Raw genomic sequence first — 20,260 nt, forward strand, 5'->3', positions numbered from 1 at the left:
AATTTTTCAAAACTCTAGTTTTAATTTAATTTTTCAAAGCTCCAAATTTAATTTAAATTTTCGAAACTATCATTTTTAAAATTTAATTTTCAAAACTTTGACTTCCAAAACTTTAATTATTTTTAATTATTATTATTATTATTATTATTATTTTAAATTCCATCTTTAATTAACTCTTCCAAATTCCGATTTTCAAATTTAATTCCCAACTTCCACAATTCTAATTTTCAAATAATTTTTTTTAAATTCCAATTTCTTTCAAATTTAATTTCTAAAACTCCAATTTCTTTCAAATTTAATTTCCAAAATTCCCACTCTTAAATTTAATTTCTAAAATTCCATTTCCTAAATTTAATTTTTAAATTTCCAAATTTTCATTTTTTTTCAAATTCAATATCCAAAATCAAATTTCTTGTAAATTTAATATCCAAAATTCTAATTCTTAAACTTAATTTTCAAAACTCCGATTTTCAAGTAATTTTTGAGACTTCAATTTTCAAATAAATTTCGAAAATCCAATTTTCTCTCTAATGGTTTTAATTCCCTTCGGGTTTCAAATAATCTTCTGTTTCTCTTAATTTCGCATAAGCATGAACGAATTTTCCGTAATTCCGAATAATGGGATTTATGGGATTAATTCATGCAATATAAATCGGGCTTTGGTGGGGGCCCCATATAAGTGAATTTATAATTGATTGATTTAATTGCCATGAATGATAGATTTTATTATGCTCTGTGACATATCTCGTGATTGTTATTATGCACTAACCTCACTTCTTGATAGCGCTTCATGGATCACTGCCCAGGTACGCATCCACATCTGCTTTGGTCATTTTCGGTATGCATGTTTAGATTCTCACGTGTGCATGAACACTTTGAGTATTCATTTATTTCCTCATCAATTGCCATGATTGCTTCATTCTATTAGTAGAGACCCGACTTTAGGGACTTAAAGGGGTGCTACGGTCTGTACCGTACCTTCCCGATAAGTAACCTGACCCCCGAACCCGATTCGGTTTTTCGCAAACCACCTTTTCCAAAATAAGGAGTCACACTTAGGGTTTTTCTTTCTTATTTTGTTTACCCTTTAAAAATAAAACAAAAATAAGTGGCGACTCCAAGTCATTTTCAAATAATCAATAAAAATCAAATTTTTCGAATGAAAATCGAGCTCGCCATCGAGTGGGAAACGCATTGAGCCGAAATGCGGGGTCCACACCACTGTCTGCTCATTTTTCACATTGTAATCATTGTGTTTCTTCATAAGAACTCCCACGACCCTCTATTATCATGAGGATGACCAAGTTCAGTTTGTTCGGAATCGCGACTTCTCCGTAAGAACCACATCCATTAGAGCAAAGGACCAACCAAATTGCAATTTACTAATGATAACTTCTCAGTTGAGCTGAATTTTGCGATGCAATTCCAATGAGCCAATGAGAGATCGATGACTAGTAGCTACTAAATTGATTCTTTTGAAGGTCATGGCTTATGGGCATTGAGAGCTATTTTCTGCGAGAACACGGAGGCAAGTTGCAACCTTCTTCTCGTTGCATGAGGACTGTCACCACGATCCAACTCCGTTCCTAGAACACTTCCAGTTTTGATTTGAGCAAAACATGCTTCTTTCCAACAAGTTTTCCTTTTGTCTCCATAAACTCTTTCAGTGCTCGCTTTGGTGATCAAGCACTTCGTTTGAGGTTCTGAAATTACAACAAATCATAAGCACAATAGTTGTACATCTTTCACTTTTTCGATCTTAAGGTGTGCTCTATGTCTTTCGGGCAAAATTTTAAGGTGCTCCTAGATGGTAGTTGTTGAGCTTCATAGGAATATCCATAGTCATTCTCCACATACTGCACAATCTTTAGATTTGGGATGGCGTCGGAGCACTTGTTGTACATGCATGAGATTTGAAGCAAGAACCCATGTGTAGGCAATCATCAACCGTAGATCAATCAAAGTAATGAGAGCCATCTGATTTATCTTCATACAAGTCGAGTAATGATCTACTAGTGGAGTAGATGAATCTCCTTCCTCACTTCTCTCATTGTAGAAAAGTCCCTCATTTGCAAGTTTGACAACACCAAACGACATAATGGTGTGGGCATCATGTCTACAACCATACATTCTCCCATCAACCCTGCTTTTGTGCTCCGTGAAATCCAATTTCCACTAGGTTACCTTCCAAGATGACCAAATGAACTAGCCTCACAAGTGAACAAGAAACCAGTGTCTGAAACAAAGCTAGAGTGGCTCCACACAACAAAACATGAGTTATGACAAAACTCTTCAACTTAACATGCTTGGGTTGCCAGTCGCTAACCATGTCCTCATGACCTGGTTGACCAGATTTCCTCTTTCCCACATTACTGTCTTTCCGGATTGCACTAGTGATGCTAAAATGGCTTGCATCATCCCTTTATAATTGTTGAATGGTTTCTTCTTCACCATGCCCACAACTGAATTCCAACAAATCTCAAAAGGAACCTGCGAGGGGGAAGTTGTGGAAGCCTCAGTGTGTGGGCTACATGGCAGTATAGGCATCCAACTTTTTTTTTCTGTGTGAAAAGTGGTCTATACAAGGTTCTCTTAGGAACATCCCAATCAAGATGGCCAACCTAGCTAGCCGAGATACTCATCTTCCCAAACACCAAAAAAAAAAAAAACAAAGGAATACATAGGAGAGCATAGACCAAAATAGAGTATAAATAAACAAACCAAAGACCATTAAACCTCGCACCATTTCATAGTTTGTCAATGAGCTTGCAATCTGATTGGCAGTGGCCAAAATGGACTTTAAATATAAATAAAAAAAAACATGGTTGCAGGCATCTTATAGAGAAACCAAAATAGAGCAAAAAAACAGAGCATGATTTCAAATTCTATATAAATAAAAGGAACAAATAGAAACTGTATGCAAATGATTTCAAGTATGCATGTTTTCTAATGTCCACACTCAATCATCAAAGACAAACACAAATATTTGCAAGAAACATAGCAAAATGGTGTGAAAATGGGAGAGTATAGAGTATACAACGGCTATACCTAAACGACTCCCTTTGAGCAAGGATTGCTTGGTTGCAAGCACTCGATTCCCTAGTGTTGGTGGCGAAATTTCCCTGCTACAGTGATTGTCAATCAGCAACGAAATCTCGGTCAACGCATAGTATCGGTCCTTCCTTCTTCCTGCAAGAAGGCGTTCGGATGGGATGTCCGGACGCACCCTCCGATGGTTTTGTTAGCCATGGCTCAAGAGATCAAGCTTTCAGGGAGAAAAACCTTACCTTCTTCTTTGTGTGAAGTCTCTTTTATATAGTGTTAGAAAGTATGGCACCGTTTGGCTAGTGGGTCCCATTGTCATGATTGTGGCCCATAGGCAAAGCAATCATGACATTTCTGGTGTCAGAAGGCGGTTGTCAGGAAGGTATTTAGGCGGTGGACGTCGCCGCACTTTATGACTTTTTAAATATCGGGAGTGTGTCAGGAAACCTGAGAAGATTTGGGAATGTCTTGTCGAATGTATCTTGCATTAATGATGAGTGACAGTTCAGTGGACTTGGTCGTCAGTGTTGTCAGAGTTATCTTCTTGATATGAGGGCGGAAGTGGATCCGGTGAATCTCTTATACCCAACGAGTTATGCTGTCCGGGTATGCTGTTACCAAAGTAGCTGGATATGTCTATCCGGGGGAGTTGAATCGTTTTCTCTTTCCCATCAGGTGGAGGGTGCCGAATGAGATATACTTGGAGAAGGTGGAACGTTGCCCAGATCCGGGGAAGTTGAATCGTCTTCCTTCTCCATCCGGTGGGAGATGCCGGATGTGATATACTTGGAGAAGGTGGAACGTCGCCCAGATCCGGATATGAGATATCCGGCTAAGGGGGAATGTCAGCCGGATATAATGGCGGCTGCGAGACACCCCGGGTGGATTGAGCGATGATTCCCCCGTCCGGGTGGAACTAACTGTGCTACGTGTCGCAGGGGGATCGTCCGCGTGGCCAAAAGAGAGAGAGACACGTGACACTTTTTAGTGGGGATCCCACACCTAGCTTCTTCAAACTTAGCAAAAGTCTCTATCTGCTTCCCCTCCACAACTCTCCTTTCAATCGCCCCCTATCTTACTTCCCCGAGCTTATTTTCTTCCTCTCCAAGCCTCCACCAGCTCTACTACTTTGCACCTTCCTCTAACAGTTGCACCCAGAGTCCCTCCACTCCTCCATTCAAAGATGTCTCCATCCTAACCACCACCATCCCGAGGTAGCAGTGTCCTTGGCTACGCGTCCCATGCAACCTGCTCACTTATGGAAGTTGTCCCCCACTCCCCTCTGTAGAGATGGTGTTTCACCATCTTTCCCCAAAAAGAACCAAGCTTCCCGGGTGGTAATAAAGTGGTGACAAAAAATCCCATAAAATGCAATCAATAAAAGTAATTAAAAAACAAATGTCCCTTGGTCTAAAAAAGGGGTCTACAGTTTGGTTCTCAAAAAATTTGTGGGAGAACACGAGGTAAGGAAAAAACGAAGAGAAAGAGTAAAAATAAAAATAAAAAATAGATTTAAAATCCATAGATTAGTTTTATATGTCACTCCAAACCCATTTCACTTATTTTTCCTTTTCTATGTAAAAGTTAAATAATTTAAAAATAAATAAATTTATAATTAATCTTAATTATATGCAATCTTCTTTGGTATTTTCTTAATGAAACCAAAAATGAGAAAAATATTTTTCTCAATATTTTTTTTCTTTTGTACTTTTCGATAACCAAAAGTAATTATAATATTTATATAAAAATATTAAAATAAGGAAACAATTTTGAAGTAGTATATAGAAATAAATTATTGACTTCAAATATTTTCTTTTCTTTTATTTTCTTTCCCATAATTTTTTTAGAATCAATCATAGTCTTGATAATTTGAAAATATATAAAATTTTAATTAATTTTAATTATATTTAATTTTCTTTCATATTTTTATGGTGAATCAAATATAAGAAAATAATTTTCTTTAATATAAGAAAATATGGTGAATCAATCATATTTTTTCTTTAAGTGAATAAAATACAATTACAATGATTTAGAAGTTTATATGTTTTAAAATTATTTAATTTTTATATAAAAGAAAAAATTCCTCTATTGAATTTGAATAAATATATAAAAATAATTTATTAATTTTTATATTATTTTACTTTTTTAAAAAATAATTTTTTTTATTTCATGCACACGATGGAACAAATAGTCCGCTTACGCATGAAAGTGTACTTTTCTAGGTATTGAAAACAACATCATTAATAATGGTGTCACATTTACATCTTCACATCCGATTATATTTATTTGTTCATATCTTTATAATTTTAATTTTATTTATTTGTATTTTAATAGAGGATTATGTTAAAACATTGGTGGGTGTATTGTCTACAAGACGTTTTGTGCATAACTGATAGAGCAAAAGAAGTCATAAAGAAAGAGAAGTTAAGGCCATTTCCTCACATTAGTCAATGGATGTAGCTGTCCGAGGTTGGTGTGAATGAATCCAAACACCGCAAAGATCTACCGATTTTTTTGAAAATAGTCATTGAATAAATATTTTTATGAAAAATAAATAAGAAAATTATTATTTTTAAATAAAATTTAGAAGAGTTTACTAAAAAGATGTAAATTATTGTTATATGAAAGATTAGCGATGATTATTATTATTATTTTTAATATGAAAAGAAAAATATTAGTTGAAATCAAATTAATAATTACTTAAAAAAAAAAACAAACCAGAGAGAAAGGGTGGGTTTGGGTTGGTGGGTGAAGCCTTGCCAAACATGTCATGTGTCAGTGTCCCACTCCCACCATAACCAAGAATGGTGAAAATGGAAGGTTTGGGGTTGGTGACTGGGACCCACAAAACCTACCCGTGAAAGTCTACATACACGTATGGCTTACTTCATCGTATGCCCATTCAACAATTTATTTTTATTCTATTTTTTTTTATTTATTTATTGCTGTGTGTACAATAACTTCAATATAGTTGGAATGGAAGTGATATAATTAATATTTAAAATTTAATCCTGGGAACTTTATTATTTTAATTATTACAATTTTAAGTTATATTTGATTCTATCAAAATACTAAAAACAAAAAATATTAAAATAAATTATTTTAATTTATTATAAAAGTATAAAAAAATTATGTTTACTTAAAATTAATTAAACATATATCTTGTATTTAATATTCTTAGATCTCACAGTATTTTATTTGAAGTTTTTTAGTTAAAATGATTTATCTAAAAAAGTCTTTTTTTAAAAAAATCATGTATCAAGTGCTTTTTTAAAAAGTGGTATTTTAGGTTTTTAAAAATATTTCATAAATTTTATTAAAGCGTTTAATGTTTTTTCAAAAACATTTTTTAAGATTAAAATCATTTTTTAAAAATAATTATAAAACCAATATTAAAAAAAATGATAATTTTCAATATAAAATTAAAAGTTCATTTAATAGTGATTATAATAAACGATTTTAATAATATTTGAAATGGTAGAAACACTTTCTATAATTACTTCCAAATCTATTCTAAAATAACACCAAGATTATTTCATGGATCATGATCCATGACCTTTCATGATTTTTATTGTTATGTGAAATTTTCATTGTTGGTATTTAGAAAACTTTATATTATATTGTCGGATTTGTAATCCGTATGGTAGTGACATCCAACAACCCCCAACAAAAGAAGTGCCAACCCAAAATCACATTTCTTCGTAATGGAATCACATTCCATTCCGCCCAAATATAAATACAGTGGGAGTGTAAGATTCATTCATATCATATATCTTTCATTTATCTCACCTTCCCCGTGTCGGTAGTGAAGGAGAGGAGAATGAAGGTGATTGAGAAGATCCGCGATGCGGCCACTGAGGAAGGAAAGGTGGTCTTCTCCTTCGAATTCTTTCCTCCCAAGACGGAGGATGGAGTCGACAACCTCTTCGAGAGGATGGATCGGATGGTGGCGCACGGCCCCGCCTTCTGCGACATCACCTGGGGAGCTGGTGGCTCCACGGCGGATCTCACTCTGGAGATCTCCAACAAGATGCAGAACATGATCTGCGTGGAGACAATGATGCATCTCACTTGTACCAACATGCCTGTGGAGAAGATCGACCATGCTCTCGACACCATCAAGTCCAATGGCATCCAGAATGTGCTCGCCCTCCGCGGCGACCCCCCTCATGGCCAGGACAAGTTCGTCCAGATCCAAGGCGGCTTCGCTTGTGCTCTAGATCTGGTTTGTGTTTGTTCTCTTGCAATTCCATTCTAACCGAGATCTACTAGTTTTGCTTCGTTGCTCCATTTCCTGATAGTTTAACATGAATCAATTTCTGGTTAATTGATCGTTTAACATAGAATTTGTGGGTTAATGCAGTATCCCTAGTTTAATGGGAGTACATTGTGGGTTGATTGATAGTTTAACACAGTATGTACGAATCGGTTAAATGTACATTGTTATCCATTATTTTATCCTATGTTTGGCTTTTGGAAATTAAGGGAAAAAAACAAAAAGAAAAAGAAAAATGATTTTATCATTCATGTATTTTCAAATTATTCCATTCTTATATAAAAAGTTAAAATAATTAACATAAATTGGAGGGACTTTAAATCTAGTTTTTCTACTTTTCTTCTTTATATCTATTTTTTTTCTGCCATTCCTCTCTATTTTCTTTCCCTTCCTCTTTTTCTCAAATTTTCCGGAACCACACAGAGCCTCAAGATTGCTTATCACATTCTAAGAATGTGTTTGTTTGTTTACACAGGTGCAGCACATCCGGGCGAAATATGGAGATTACTTTGGAATAACTGTTGCGGGTTATCCAGGTTGCGATTTTGCTCTGTTTCTCTTTTCATTGGATCTGTTTTACCATCATTATGACTGAATTTTCTTCTCAGAGGCACATCCTGATGTGATACTAAATGGTGTGGCTACTTCGGAAGCATACCAGAGTGATTTGGCTTATTTGAAGAGAAAGGTATTGTGCTTCTACCTATTAATTGTTTCATGCTTATGTCCTACATTAATCCGAAGAACCTGTGTTTTCAACTGCCTAATTTTAGAGTGTCAGTACTTTTTAGGTCGTGAAAACATTGGAATTGTTGTTTTGATGGGTTCTGCTTTGTTTGAACATGATTCTTAGCCCTTCTTTCTCTAGAAAATGCTTGTAAAACTTATGGCCTCTGGTAAGGGAGCTAAACCTCATTATTCCAGTTCAGAGCTTGGTGCGTCATCCATTGAACGACCATGCTGTCCTGCATTTTCCTTTGATGTTTATGAATTCCGAAACATAATTTTAACTCATTACATTCTCTTATTCCTTGATTTTGGACATCATTGAGAAGCTGAAAATCTTTTTGCTCTGAGTAGATTGTAATCCCATCCATGACAATTAAGAGTTATATGAGAGAGGAAAGGCATGTAACCAGGTTTCTTACGTTTTTTTCTTTCAAATTAAGAGAACATGCCTCCATAAAAGATTATTTTATTATTCATGATAAACAATAAAAATTAAGAAATTTGCTGTTAAGGATGGATGGAATAAACACGAATGACCTGGTTGCATCATTCTTGTGGAATTCCTTTGTTTTGGTTGTTCTTTTTTGTCTTGTTTTTACCTTTTCCTCATTTACTCATGTTGTATGCATTTGATAGGTTGATGCAGGAGCAGATCTTATTGTCACGCAATTATTCTATGATACTGATATTTTCCTCAAATTTGTGAATGACTGTCGGCAAATTGGAATAACCTGCCCCATTGTCCCAGGAATTATGCCCATTAATAACTACAAAGGATTCTTACGTATGACTGGTTTTTGCAAAACAAAGGTATGCAATTTCCTGTTGATTCATATTTCAGTATATTTGGGTTGAAAATCTTGCAAATGTTTAAGGATAATAGGTAGAGTGTATCATTTGTTTGAATGGACCATTTCTTAAGTCTTTAGTTCTTAAAACATTCAACAAACTTCAACTAGCCTGTTTTTGGTTGAATCTGTCAAACCAGGAGTTAAATAAGTTAGTTTCATAAACATTGTCCTACAATACATCATAATTAAGAGAATGATAAGAAGATGAAACTTGGATGAATCATGAATCAGTTAGTCGAAGAGAAACATGAGTAGCTTATTCATATGAAAGTTTCAAACTGCTCTGCCATGCTCATGGGAGATTTATGTCAACCTGCCAAGGACATGGCGCAGAATTTGCTAGCATCAGATTTGTTCAATGAGCTAGACCCTGAAGGTCCTATACTTCTTATCCTCACAAGTAGCCCATTCAATAGCAAGTGGATGCTTATCCCTAATAAAGAGCTGAATCCTGAATGCTTCTGAAAGTTAGCCAACTTCCTGAAGATCGTCATCAACACCAAATTGGGTATAAGGCAATCCTAATTATTTATAGTAGCTAGAATAGAGAAGCAGACGAGATTCCAACCATAAGGAACGGGTGCTACATGAGAATCCCATCCATTGCTATTAATGTCATATTATTTTTGTAGTTTTTCTTTCTCCAGAGGCTATTGACTTTCCCCAGTATGGTTTAAACCTCTCCTTTGCCTGGTTTATATCTCCTAAAAAGGGCAGCATCATTTTTTTTCCTTTTCTTTTTTCCCTTTTGGTCCTTAAGGGGATTTGAACCTTGAACTTCTATACCATTGCCACTGAGAAAAGGGCACCACCACTGGAAACATCTTGAAGGCACATATCTTGTTTGGGCACTACCACCTCTAGTGCTAGTCACCACAGACCAACCACTTTTGATTGTACAAGTTATATGTTTTATCACCACTTTGTGGATAATCATTAGATCTGAATATTTTAGATGCATGTGACTCGATTGTTCAAATACTATCTCTTAAAAAAAGGCATTCTTTTACCACTTTACAAAGAAAATATTTTCTTGCTAAGGAACAATGTTTAGGAGTTGTCCACACATAAAATCATAATTACTGATATGAGCTGTTTCTACAAATTTTTGTTGCAATAGAAGCAGAACTTATGTTGATTATTCAAGAGTCAAAGTTGATTTGTTATATATATATAAGAAGATATCAATGAACTTCTATGAAATGGTTTTATGGGATTCTGCCAATTGATAAGTCCATTACAATTCTATGAATCTATAGCACCATCTTGGCTGCCTTGCATTTTTTTGGGTAGTGAGTGGCAAATTTTGAAGGACATTATGATACAATTTTTTATGAAAATTGTCTTTCAAAAAAAAAAAAAAAAGAAAAGAAAATTAAAAAATAATAATACATATGATGTAGCACCTGGAGATTGTTTTAATCCTTCTTTCTTTCTGGGATTGGGGTGGTGTGGTGGGGGGCAGTTTAGTGTTGGTGACACATCATTATCATGTAATTAGATGCCAATATCAGAAATTTGGAAGAATCCAAATTAATGTGATTCTAGCTCTAACCATTTTGTTTTGGGACCTCTATAATTAACTTGTATCTAGCACCTAGTCATATCTTTATTTTGGCAATTTGAGTTGAACATTTCATAACTGGTAATTTTGTTGGTAGATATGATGGTAATTTTTAATAGGTAATAAGCATTGAGTAGTAGTAAATTCTGTGGTGTAATGCAATAAAATGAGTTTGTGCATATATGGAGAAAGAAGCTTTTAATTATTCCTCTTACCATTTCTCTCCTAATGTCAAAAATATTTTTCTTGAGTATTTTACTTTTCCCTTTTTCATCTTTTGTTGGTTGTTTCCAAACCCAGAAGAATCATAATTGTGTCAGATTTTGATAGCTGAACTATGCAACATAATCTGTTAATTATCAACAGCTATCGAAATGTTCGGAAATGGCATAAAAAGTTAGGGAAGTACTTGAGTTAAAAGTCTGGTCTCAAGCATGCTTACTATCTATCTATCTATCTATCTATCTATATATATATATATATATTAATTTTTCTTCTAGCAGAGACAAAATATTTATGTTTAGCTTTTCTGTTACCATAAGAAAAGTGGTCTCTCAAATATTTTTTTCATGGTGTGCAATTTATGTTAACATTTGATGTAATATTTGCATCTAATGACATGTTGTAGATACCATCTGAGGTTACTGCTGCCTTGGAGCCTATTAAGGACAATGATGAAGCTGTCAAAGCCTATGGAATTCACCTTGGAACGGAAATGTGCAAGAAGATTTTAGCTCATGGGATTAAGACATTGCATGTTTATACACTGAACATGGAGAAATCAGCATTGGCTATATTAATGGTAATTTATTTATTTATTTATATCCTTATCTATTTTGGCTTGAGAATGTGCAATCTTGTTTTCATGGTAGCTTCTGTGATCTAAGTTTGGCCTTACTATGGACTTGCCTTGGCAGAATCTTGGGTTAATTGAAGAATCCAAAATATCAAGGCCCTTCCCATGGAGACGCCCGACAAATGTCTTCCGTGTTAAAGAGGATGTTCGCCCAATATTTTGGTATGCAGAATCTATGAAAATCTAATATCTCTGTCTACAATTTAATTATTGATCTGGGTTGCCTCATTATAATTATATGAAAGTGTGTACATCTTTCTGAAATATCTATTCTTTTTGGATCAATGATTATAGGGCTAATCGTCCTAGAAGTTATATATCAAGGACCATAGGATGGGACCAATATCCACATGGACGATGGAGTGATTCTTGTAATCCATCATATGGAGGATTAACCGACTATCAGGTAGACTTATGGCTTCTCTTTTTAGACTTACTAAAAAGGTTCATCAAGTTCCAAGTCTCTTTGTTTAAGAGATATTTTTTGTGGTTATATTTTCTTTGGAATATAATCTGACATGTTTAATGGCTTGCCATGTTCTTCTTTCAAAATAAAAACTAAAAAAGAAAAATGAAAATTGTGCATCAGATGATTTGACTTCACATACTGCTTGTGTTTGGGCCTGTCAAAATATAAAGGTTTTTTCCACCTGCATTGCCACTGTTCACTATGAAAAAAATGTGAGAGCATAGAAAACGGAAAAAGAAAGTTGATATGGAAGAAAGAAATAGAAATGACCAAGTTCCCAAAGAATGTGAATGCCTAATGTAATTTTGCTCTATATATTAAAATACCTCTTAGTTTTTGCACTACTTTGGTTTATCATAGAATATAACAAAACATTAATTGTCATACAATTACAAAAAAGCAAGGGGATTGTCTCTCTCCTTGTTTTAGCAATGGAGGCCTTGAGTTGCTTCATATTGAAGGTGGTGGGTGGTTACAGCCAAGGCATTAAGGGATTTTGGTTGGGTTTGGTTTAGGTGTGTGAGGGGAGAACGAATCATGAGTTGGAGATTTCACATCTGCATTTTGATGATGATCTACCATTGTTTTATGATTCAAATGCCAACTTAGCATTGTAAAGGGGGACTTATGCTCAAGAAGAGGACCCTCTGTAGCTTGCTGGTGTAGTTAATTCCTCTCTGATGTCAATCTCAAATCAAGCTATGTTATAGCAGCTTCTAAGAGATCTTTTCTAGGAACATGGTTGCTGTGATAGGAAAGTGCATTTAAGCAACTGTTTGTTCTGCCAAGGACAAAGGTGGTTTAGGCATCCAAAGTTTAGTAATCATAAATAAATTTTCTTAGGGAGTTGGCTGTGGAGATTTGCTGTTGATGGAGTTGGGTTGTGGATGAAGGTCATTGTGGGGAAAGTTGGTAAGGGACATGGTGTTGGGTCTTTGGAAAACTATTAGAGAAGTTCATAATGCTTTTCTCTCTTTGGTTCTGATTTTTATGGGATGGGCTTGAAGTAAAAAACAGTATCATATGTGGTGAGGAAATATTTCTCATAGGAAACATTTCTAGATCTATTCTCCATTGGAATGAATCATGAAACTATGGTGGCAGACTACTGGAAAGTGTCATTGGAGCTCAACCTTCATTAGAAGCTCCCATGATTAGGAATAAGAGATGGTGTAAATGTTCCTGACTTGTGGTGCTGCTTGTTGGTGGGAAATATGTAGCATGTAAGATATATAAAGATGGTTGCCTTTTGGTGAAATCCTTGTGGAAGACTCTATGTCCAAATCTTAGCATCCCTTTCTCACCAATGATTTGGGTGTCACTCAGGCCTTCCGAAATTGGTTTCTTTGCCTCAGAAGCTATTTGAGAGATGATACTCGCTTGGGACTAGCTTAGGAGAAGGTTTATTATTCTAGAAAATTGGTGTTGCTTATGCAAAAGGACAATGGATCAAACTATCGGTTGCTTAGGCATTGTGGAGGCTTGAAGGTTGTGATCTCTATTGTTCCCATTTTCCAGTATTCTTTGGCCACTGCCTAAGTCAATCAAGGAAACTTTGATTAATTTGCAAGGTAGGTTGGTTTTTAATGTGAAGAGAAACATATAGAATGTAGTTCCACTTGCTTATTTTGGTTTTCATGGAAGAAATGAAATAGATGAATCTTTAATGATTTAGAGCAGTTTGATTTGCAACTGAAAATCTGCTTATTTTAGATTTGCAATGGAAAAATCTGCTTGTGAAATCTCTGTTTGTGTGTTGAACTCCCTTTTACTGGGAACCTATTAGTTTTATCTCTTATTTGCCTATGAAAAAGAAAGTACAATTACAAGAAATACCTTAAAAACTTTAATGGTTTTTGTCAACAATTCCTTGATGCTTTAATAATAAAATTGTGTGCTTTTGTGTGTGTGTTTCATAGAATCCTAGGAATAAGCAATCCATTGAAAATAAGAATAAAGGCAAGAAGAATGAGTTATCCTTACCTATCAAAAAAGAAAAAAAAGAAAAAAAAGAATAAAAACGAAGAATGAGTTATCCTACAAAACAGGGAAAAAAAAAATGTACAGTTAAGAAGGGGTATGTGTTTGTCCGAGTGTAGAATCACAGGAAATAAGTGATTAATTGAAAAAAAAAGAATAGATACTAGAAGAATGAGTTATTCTTCAGGACAAAAAGAAATAGAGCTCATTCAAGAAGCAAAATAGTTACACCGAAACCAATACTTGCATAGATGCCAACCTAAAACTCTAGAACAAAATGTAGTTCAAGGAGGCATAAAATCCCCATGAAACATTGCTAACATCTAAGCTGCCAGTTTAGCTAATGAATTTTCTACCTGGTTGGCTGATCCAGGAAACCAGGAGAAAGAACACCTCATAAACCTTGACATGTCTATAAATTTTCAAATTAGCATATCCTTCTTCCATGGACCTCTCTTAGGCTTAGAAACCAATTTGAGAATGATTGCTGAGTCCCATTCCATTAGCAGATTATTAGTCTCTCGCAAAGTCACTACCAACAACCCTTCTGATAGAGCTAAAATCTTTGCTTCACTATCTAGCCTTGAATTGACTGGTCTAGAAAAATGTGTGCTTTAAGTAACCTTCAATTTTTTATTTATGTTATGGACAAATCTCATTTAATACAAAGGATATATTTTTAAAAGTTCTGTAAAACCCCTAAAAGCCTGTAGAAGAATACTAAAATTCTTTTTAATTAATCATCTGCCCATCGGGTTTTCATTGTTTTGATTATGCTAATAATTCAACCTACTTGGTGTTGAGTACAATTTGCTGCTTGTTCAACGTTTTTTCATCCGGTTTCACTACAGGGCAATGCCCTAAGACTTGTAATTGAATGGTTTGGATTTTCCAAATGGTGCAAGTTTTGCCTAGATGGCTGATCAATGGATGGTAAAGTAAATGGATTAGTGGCATTATATGGAGTTTGGCCTTGTTGGGTTCACTTGTCAAGGCTCTTGATTCTTCTTGAGTACTTGTCTTTTATTTTATTCTATTCTTGGGATGAATGAAATAAAATTCACAAAGAGGAGGGAGGATGATGTCTCATGAGAGATGAGGGGAAATATGCAAAATTTGTGGTTGGGTAGGTTTTAAGAGAGATGGGGGTTCATATGGAAGGGTTTTCAAAGAGTACAAATAAGGAGTGGGTAATTTCTTAACATTTGTTCACTCTACAATCGGAGGTGGTGAGAGAATAAGATTTTTTTCCTGTTTTTGGTGTGGCGAATCTCCATAGGATTGGTATCTGATCTGTTATATCGTTAGTAGACAATAAAGACAGAATTGCAGGCTATTGGGATTGATCCGTAACAGGGGCCACTGGAATCCAGTTCTATGATTGGAAGTTGGATATGGTGGAGTCTCTATTAGATGTTTCTTCATGCACTCTAAATTGTGTTGCAGAGTTATACTATCCTAAGTGTTACTGGGAATGGGGTAAGACTAGGAGGCATAAGTAATTTGTGTTTGTTTGATATTGCTGTAAACTATTTGGGATACTGTGTTGAAGCAGAGGGCTAAAATGCATTAAGAGGCACCCTTTTTTTATTTTTTTCAATTATCCTGATATTTGATTGGGATATGCTTTTCTGGCTGCCAAATAGAACTCTATATATATATATATATATATATATTCTTCAAATTTAATTTTTTTAAATCAACTGTAGTAACTAGTAACCACAAGCTTGTTTAAATGACATCCCTCAAATAATTTTTGTTAAAAGTTCAAATCATTTTTTCAGTTGAAAATTCTCTCCTTTTTGTTGATATCTTTCTTATTAATAGTGGTCTTATGTGACCTAAATTTGATTCTCTTAACAGTTTATGAGACCACGTGCTCGTGACAAGAAACTTCAAGACGAATGGGTTGTGCCCTTGAAAAGCATTGAAGATGTTCAAGAGGTGCGGTTTCCAACTTATAATTTATTCTCTTTATTTTTGAAAGACAATTAAATATAGTTTCACACATAAAATGTGCCTGTTTTGGAATTGTTGAATATCAGAGATTTATAAAGTTCTGCCTTGGAAAACTGAAAAGTAGTCCCTGGTCAGAATTAGATGGGCTTCAGCCAGAGTCAAAGATCATCAATGAACTTCTGGGCAACATCAATTCAAAGGGTTTCCTCACCATCAATAGCCAACCTGCAGTTAATGGGGAAAAATCTGACTCCCTGTCTGTTGGTAAGTGCAGGCTGTCCCATATGCATGCCCTCTAACTTATATTCTTGTAAAAAGTTATTTTTTATGAAAATTTGTGTTTATTATTTTCCTTCTACAGTGGAAAATGCCAAAATTTGTGATGATATACATCTTGCAAAGTTTTACATTAACTAAGAGAAGATACAAATTTCTGAGAATATGGCAACAAATGGCTTAGTTCTCCATTCTATAGAGTAGTTTGAAGAACATGCCTTCAGTTCATGATTGTTATGTTCCTTGTATGGTATGTCAGGCTTGTCAAGATAATCGAGTGAAAAATTCTGTGTTAGAACATGATTCTAAGTGATGACACTAACTACAGAATTTTGCTTTACTAATTTCTTGGCATAACTGATATGGATTGCAGGATGGGGTGGGCCAGGTGGGTATGTTTATCAGAAGGCCTATCTGGAGTTCTTCTGCTCAAGGGAAAAGCTGAATGCTCTTGTTGACAAATGCAAGGGTCACCCATCTCTGACATACATGGCTGTGAACAAAGAAGGGACCTGGATGTCTAATGTTGGCCCAGGTGAGGTGAATGCGGTGACATGGGGAGTATTCCCAGCAAGGGAGATCATCCAACCTACTGTTGTGGATCCTTCCAGCTTTATGGTGTGGAAGGACGAGGCATTTGAAATCTGGTCAAGAGGATGGGCTCTCTTATACCCAGAGGATGACCCATCCAGAAAATTGCTTGAAGAGGTTGGTTCTCGGGTTTTTTCTTATTTGTTTTATACTCTCTAGTCTCTGCCAAGGATGGAGTTCTCTAATGGTGAACAATATGGCACTCTCGTTATTTTACAGGTACAGAACAGCCATTTCTTGGTCAGCCTGGTGGATAATGATTACATCAACGGCGATTTGTTTGCCATTTTTATGGAGTTGTTCTGAGACATGCACACTCCTCCCTCTCCCTTTGAGGCTTGCTAAAGACATTGAAGTTGATTCTGTGTCTCAAGTTGGATTAGAATTTCATTTCCATGGGAATAACTTGAATCATAATTCTATAATCTTACTATTATGTAATAATTGTTATTCATTGAGCTTTGTATCCCCCCACCTCATGCTGCAAAATGCATTTGAAGTGGGAGCTGATTTACAGAAGCAATTGCATACTGCTGTATTATGCAGTAGCGTAATTCTTACAGAGATATTTCTGGTCCAAGAATCCCATAATGAATGGTTATGATTTTCCCTATGTTTGGTTGTCTGAGAATTTTACAAAAGAAACACAAGGAAAATAAAAAATAAATTTATTTAACGTTGATTAACTATTTTTTCTTAAAACTTATTTTATTTTTCTTTTTTTATATCAAATTAGATAATTACCAATTGTATAAATTTTAAATTAATTTTGACTATGTTTGATGATAAACTAAATATAAGAAAATTAATTTTCTTACATTGCGTTTATTTTCCAAAAAATTTTATGTTTAGTTCTCGGAAAGTATTAAGAAAAAAAAAATACTAAGTAAAATGATTACTTTCTGTTTGGTTTTATTATGAAAAGTATCAAAGAAAATTAAATATAATTAAGATTAGTTAGAAATTTATATATTTTAAAATCATTTAATCTTTATATAATTGAAGAAAATAAGTAAAATGAGTTTAAAAAAACATAAAAATAATTTATTGACTTTGAATCTATTTTTATTTTTCTTCACTTTTTCTTTCCTTTCACTTTTCCTTCTTATTTTCTTTCCTTTACTTTTGCCTCAAATTTTTAGGGAACCAAACATAGTTTAAGGAAAAAAGAGAGAGAGAGAGAGAAATAAAAATAAAAAAAATAAAAGAAAATAGAAAGGGACTTAAATTGGACAAAATATTTTTCAACACATTTTTATCCTTCCTTAATTATAGGTCCTTCGACATTAATGCATATTCTATACTTCCCTAATTACTTAAGAAAAATGGAGAATTGTGTTTTGGGGTTAAGTTGGGCCTGATAATTAGCCCAAGGTCTTCCTATTACCCATATTTAAACTCAAAGCCCAAAGAAAGAGTAAAAATTGAAATGAAGGATATTCCCTAAAATACCTGTGGACCTCGTATTTCGGCTCATGCGTTTCCCACTCGATGGCGAGCTCGATTTTTAATTTGAAAAATTGATTTTATTGATTAGGAAAAATGACTTGGAGTCGCCACTTATTTTTGTTTTATTTTTAAAGGGTAAACAAAATAAGAAAGAAAAACCCTAAGTGTGACTCCTTATTTTGGAAAAGGCGGTCTGCGAAAAACCGGATCGGGTTCGGGGGTCAGGTTACTTATCGGGAAGGTACGGTACAGACCGTAGCACCCCTTTAAGTCCCTAAAGTCGGGTCTCTACTAATAAAATGAAGCAATCATGGCAATTGATGAGGAAATCAATGAATACTCAGAGTGATCATGCACACGTGAGAATCTAAACATGCATACCGAAAATGACCAGAGCGGATGTGGATGCGTACCTGGGCAGTGATCCACCATGCGCTATCAATAGAGGGGTTAGTACACAATTTAGGAATAATTTCGAGCATGTCATAGAGCAGGATAAATCAATCATGTATCATAATCAAATCGATCTATCTGTCAATCAATCGATCAATCACATATGTGGGGCCCCCACCAAAACCCGTTTATTTAGCATGACTTAATGTCACAGATTCCATTATTCTGGAATTATGAAGAATTCGTTCACGCTTATTAAAATCAAGAGGAGCGGAAAATCGTTTGAAAACCAGAGCGGAATTAAAACTATTTGAGAGAAAATTACTTTTGAAATTTAACTAAAAAAATTGGAATCTTGAATATCACTAGAAAATTTGGAGTTTTGGAGTTCATTTGAAGATCAGACTTTCAGAAACTAAATGTGAGAATGAGAATTTTTAGAAATTAAATTTGAGCGAGATTGGAAACTTGAAAACGATTTGAGAGTTCGGGATTTTAAATGAGAGGATGAGTGGATGAGTGAATAAGTAAAAGAAATGGAATAACAACGATGGCGAAATAATAAAGATTAGATAAATAATTACGAAAGATGGATTTTTAGAGACTTGAATATGTGAATTTAGAGTTTGAAAACTTAAGAATTTATTTGGAGATGAGATCTTTGGTATATGAATAACTGAATAAGTAAGTGGATGGGATAACATTAATAACGAGAATAATCATCGAACGTCGATATTTGGACGGTGGAGCTTTTGAGGTTGGAAATTAGATTTGGAAGTCGGGTTCTGATGAATTGAACTTTAATGATTGAAATAAATAGATAAATATGGAATAATAATGCTAATTAACGGAAATAACATTTAAACGAACAAAAAAATGAATAGTGGAATTTTTGAGATTGAATATTAAATTGGGAAGTCAAATTTTTGAATAACTGAACTTGAATTATTTGAATTCTTAAATGAAATAATGAAATAAATATGGAATAATAATAAATAATATTTGAACGGATGAAAGTGAATGGTAAAATTTTTGAGATTGAATATTAAATTGGGAAGTCAAATTTTTGAATAACTGGATTTGAATTATTGGAATTTTTAAATGAAATAATTAAATAAATATAGAATAATAACAAAAATAATAATAATAAATAATAATAATGACTAAATAAACAAGTGTAAAAAAATTGGAATTGGGGATTAGAATTTGAAATCCGGAACTTGGAGGAATTATTTAAATGGGTACACGGTAAACTAGAAACACATATAATAATAATAAATAAATAAAACCCATGTCTCATAAGCTAACACTTGGACCATCAAGTGACCTGGGTTGTTTTTTTTCTATTGCTACCTGAGAACATTTCCTTGGCTTGCACGTGGCCATTGACTCTTTTTAATAAATTAAATAATCTTTCCCCTCCACATTCTCCTCCATGCTTGTGCACCTCAATGTTCAGACATTCAACTGATGCACTCCCTTCTGCAGGCCCAGTAAAACGTCTAGAAATTCAAGCTCAAATATTCAGATTTTTTTTTTCTTTTTTTTAAAAAAACTTTCTAACACACCCTGCAGTCCATGCGCGCAAGCCCATTCCCACCCCAAACTTCCCACTTCCTGATCTCTTTGAGCCTTCCCTAAAACCCACTGAACACGACTCTCACCCTTCACCTCCGAGTCGGCTGCAGCGGTAGAGCACTAGACGACGCCGTGCTCTTCGAAATGGCCTTGAACCCGATCTCCGGCGGACCATCCCGCGACCCCGCTGTTTGGTTTGCGGGAAAGGAAGAGAGCCCAAAACAGTTTTCCAGCGAGAGAAAGT

At 34.6% G+C, this 20,260-nt stretch overlaps 1 protein-coding gene across 1 annotated transcript; it reads left to right on the top strand.

Moving 5' to 3' along the window:
- The first annotated feature begins 6,794 nt into the window (after window positions 1-6,794).
- On the top strand, window positions 6,795-17,209 carry LOC117932256 (probable methylenetetrahydrofolate reductase). The gene is made up of 11 exons (XM_034853405.1): window positions 6,795-7,270; window positions 7,797-7,857; window positions 7,930-8,009; window positions 8,687-8,860; window positions 11,094-11,267; window positions 11,383-11,483; window positions 11,616-11,727; window positions 15,634-15,714; window positions 15,816-15,993; window positions 16,379-16,713; window positions 16,816-17,209. The coding sequence occupies exons 1-11, from the start codon at window positions 6,866-6,868 to the stop codon at window positions 16,900-16,902; spliced, it is 1,788 nt and encodes a 595-aa protein (XP_034709296.1). The 5' UTR covers window positions 6,795-6,865; the 3' UTR covers window positions 16,903-17,209.
- The last annotated feature ends 3,051 nt before the right edge of the window (window positions 17,210-20,260 follow it).

Source organism: Vitis riparia, chromosome 15, assembly GCF_004353265.1.
Source record: "Vitis riparia cultivar Riparia Gloire de Montpellier isolate 1030 chromosome 15, EGFV_Vit.rip_1.0, whole genome shotgun sequence".
Lineage (NCBI taxonomy): Eukaryota > Viridiplantae > Streptophyta > Magnoliopsida > Vitales > Vitaceae > Vitis > Vitis riparia.

Excerpts from the sequence above, each read along its gene's own strand:
- LOC117932256 (XM_034853405.1), top strand. The coding sequence starts at position 6,866 with ATGAAGGTGATTGAGAAGATCCGCGATGCGGCCACTGAGGAAGGAAAG. Across the intron at positions 7,271-7,796 it reads TCGCTTGTGCTCTAGATCTG|GTGCAGCACATCCGGGCGAA; the intron begins GTTTGTGTTTGT and ends TTGTTTACACAG. Across the intron at positions 8,861-11,093 it reads CTGGTTTTTGCAAAACAAAG|ATACCATCTGAGGTTACTGC; the intron begins GTATGCAATTTC and ends GACATGTTGTAG.